Source organism: Astatotilapia calliptera, chromosome 9 (genome assembly GCF_900246225.1).
Source record: "Astatotilapia calliptera chromosome 9, fAstCal1.2, whole genome shotgun sequence".
NCBI lineage: Eukaryota > Metazoa > Chordata > Actinopteri > Cichliformes > Cichlidae > Astatotilapia > Astatotilapia calliptera.
Window position 1 is genome coordinate 31,648,260 of NC_039310.1, and position 3,554 is coordinate 31,651,813.

Genomic DNA, 3,554 nt, shown 5'->3' on the forward strand with positions numbered 1-3,554 from the left:
AAACGGAGCAGCTACACAACCCAGCTCCATCACTGAGCCTCGCCCTGCTCCACCCTGTAATTAACCCTGAAATAGAACCTGGTTAAAGTGAGGAGTGGTCACACACACACACACACACACACACACACACACACACACACACACACACACACAGGAGAGCAACATGGCTGCAGCTTCAGCAGGTGAAACATCTGTTCAGCATCATTACATCACAGCTCAGGTGTACTACAGGTACTGACACACCGACGGAAACACAAATACGAGAAAGGCTGGGTCGCACTGCTCCGACCTCTGACCCTCCACAGAGCCCTTCAAGTGTAAGCAGGCTGTGAGCGAGCTCACCTGGGCAGTCTTCGGCCCTCCCGGGGCCGCAGTCCACACCGCTGCGGTGGAACGAGCTCCGGACGGCGGGGAGAACCAGCAGCACCAGCAGGCAGCAGAAGCAGGAGACCCGGAGCTCTGAAGCCATGATGGAGGACGGAGGGGGGATAACGGGGGAGGCTGGTGTGCGCGCAGGGAGGTGGATGAACACAAAGAGACACAAACTGGAGTAAAAGAATCTGTCGTGTTTTTCTGGGTCCTCCTTCACTAAGTCCTCACAGCACAAATCCACGCAGCGGGTTCTGATCCACGCACAGCTCACAGATTCCGTCCATGTGCTCCTCACCTCGGCTCTCAGAAATACGGAGCAGGGCTGCAGCTCGATCCCGGGATAACAAAGCCGAGCAGGACCTGGGGCTTCACAGCCGACCCCCACACCTCCTCCACCCCTACAGCCCGGACTCTGCCTCCATCCCCCAGCCCCGCTGCCTCGCACTCAAACCGGCGGGGAGAGCCGCGGACACACGAATCCAGGTAGAAGTGCCAGCGGCCTCTGAGCAGCATCCAGGCCGGGGCGCAGAGAGGGTGGAGCGTGGACGGATGAGGGTGGTTCGGCGGCTCGATCGGTCGCGACTTTTTTTGTCCTCCTGGTCTTTCTCCACGGAATCACACATTAACAAAGGCCTGCGTCACGTGACCTGCAGGAGACCACTCCCACTCACTCACTCCCTCACACACACACACACACACACACACACACACACACACACACACACACACACACACACACACACACACACAGAGGTATCCCTGCATGCTTTGCAGCTGACCTAATCTCACCGACAATAATAATAATAATAATAATAATAATAATAATAATAATAATAATAACAATAACAATAATAATAATAATAATAATAATAACTGCGTCACAGCCGCTTTATGACTGAGTGGAAGTGTCTTCATGTCCGCTGATACCCCCTCCCACCCCCACCATAAATCACAGCATTGAGCGCGTTCACATGCTGACCTGATGGTGGCGCTGCACATTATAGGGGAGATCAACCCACAGCAGCAGCTTCCTCAGGTGTGTGAGGGCAGAGATTGCTCGGTAGGTGGAGTCTTTTCCCCATGATCGGAAGGTCGGGGGTTCAAATCCACCGAACGGTTCCTCTGAGGTGCCCTTGAGCAAGGTACGGTCCGTATACAGAATCAGGTGAGCACAGGGGTGTCCAACATATGGCCCAGGCGCCAGAATCGGCCCAGCAGACGCACTTTTACCTGTATTTTTATCAACTTTACAGCTCGTCCTGCTGATGAAGACCCCCACAGGCTTCCATAGTAAAAGTAACAGAAGTTCCTTCTTTTTAACGTGTCCACAGTAAAATAAATAAACAAATAAACAAATGTTTATTCACCAAAACATTCTCTCTAAAGTGCCAACAAAGTGTTTCTGTAATTTTGTGTTTATCTTTTAGAGCAGTGCTGACGCAGTAACACATACAGCTGAGCTGCCCTCCTTCCACTGGGATATCGCAGGGACTGAACCTGAGCTCGTTTCCACTGACAGAAAGGGTCCAGATCAAAGTTACAGGGCTAAAAAACACATTTAAGCTTGGATCAAAACTACGAACAAATCTGTTTATGCCTCGTCTGAGAGTCCCAGCCTAAGGACCGAGTCTCTGCCCGAGCAGCAGGTTCGTATCTGTGAGGCAGAGGAGCAGAAACAGCATCAGCACTCTGCATGTGTGATCTGTTTCTGATAAATCACTGCAGGAAACTCCAAAAAATGCATTCTGGGTAAACATTCAAGGCTCATGCCAGCAGGTGGGACATGATGACTACCTTTGACTTCCAGCTGAGTGTCCTTCTTCCAAAATCATTTTGTGGCTGTTAGCTTTGAAATGTGGAACAGCAGCGTGTGTTCTTTGCTACAGACTGGGAGCTTTGATTAAAAACTTCTGGTTCTGAAGGAGTTCCTGTAAATGTTTGAAGGATCAGAGCTTCAGCCTGTGACTGAAGTTTAGAGAGAAACTTACAGCAGCTGAATGATCTTCTTCAGAGGTAACGATGCTGGAAAAGTGAATGAACAGAACCACCTCTGTGTCCTCTCAGGTTCCCTAACTCTGAATATTGACTGCAGGGCTCATGATCATGGTGTAACCTTCACAACAGCAGGGGGCGCTGCCGCCTGCAGAACGAGACAGACCTGCTCCTTCAGACATAAATAATGATCCTGTTTAAAACGACAGAGGGTCAAACCGAAGGCTTTACTTTGACTGAAGGAGGCTGTAAGTGACTGACGTTTATTTATAAAGCACATTTAAGAGACTAGTGTAGATCAAAGTGCTTCACAATAAAACCGCAGTGCGGGCAGAACAAAGAACAAGTTCTACTTAAAATTGCATTTACACGGTGTCGTGCAGGCCCAATGAAAGTCCACGTGAAGCATCGTTTTAAAGAGGAAACAACGTCTGCGAGAACAAAGTCGGATTTTCACTTTTTTGTTTATTTAACATGTGACTTAAAATCGTATTGTTATTTATTATGAACATTTTTGGCTACGACTGATGTAAAAACTCTAAAAATAGTAATAAGTAAGTAATAATAGCTCCTATTATTATTATCAGCAGTAGTAGTGTGACAGATCCACTGGTGTACACAGCTTCAGTGTGTCACTGTGGATGGTGGAGGACTGTGGGATCAGCCTGCTCCTGTGAGACTGAATGAAGTGTTTCTACTGTTTCTACTGTTTCTATAATCTGGCTCTCTCTCACAGCGCTCGGTGGCTGCACAGCTGCAGATGTTCTGCTGTCGTCGGGCTCTTGGTCAGAGCCAGCAGCCCTGCACGGCCTCGCTTTGTGGGCAGTTTGTCTTATTGTGCGTGATGAGGAACACGCAGGTCTTTAGAAATGATTTGTGCAGCACCATAAATCTTCTTCTGAGGTGTGAAAGCTGTGGTCAGTGCAGCTTCACCCCAGCCGAACCTTCCTGACGAGAGCAGACTGGAGCTAACCCACGGGCCCCTCCTCACACGGGACTCTGCAGGGCTTAAAACGGGGCGTCATCTCCAGAGACACCTTGTGTTCAGAGCCTGTGCCGAGAACACGCTGGAACATCAGTAAAGTGAACGAGACGCTGGCAGCACTGACCCGAGACGCTCCTCAGTAGGCAGGCTGGGAGTGTGAGCGTTAGACGGAGGCTCGCAGACACACACGGACTGATCTTCAGCT

At 49.8% G+C, this 3,554-nt stretch overlaps 1 protein-coding gene across 3 annotated transcripts in view; it reads right to left on the reverse strand.

Moving 5' to 3' along the window:
* Positions 1 to 1,025, reverse strand: part of LOC113029583 (tomoregulin-1-like) — a 15,486-nt gene extending 14,461 nt beyond the window's left edge. The window contains exon 1 of one of the 3 annotated variants that reach the window (XM_026180544.1): positions 343 to 1,023. In XM_026180544.1, coding sequence (XP_026036329.1) covers positions 343 to 469 — 127 coding nt within the window. In that variant the 5' untranslated portion in view covers positions 470 to 1,023. Of the gene's footprint in view, positions 310 to 342 lie in introns of those variants that run through there. The other 2 variants (XM_026180545.1, XM_026180543.1) reach the window with 2 other exon arrangements.
* Positions 1,026 to 3,554: the final 2,529 nt, after the last annotated feature.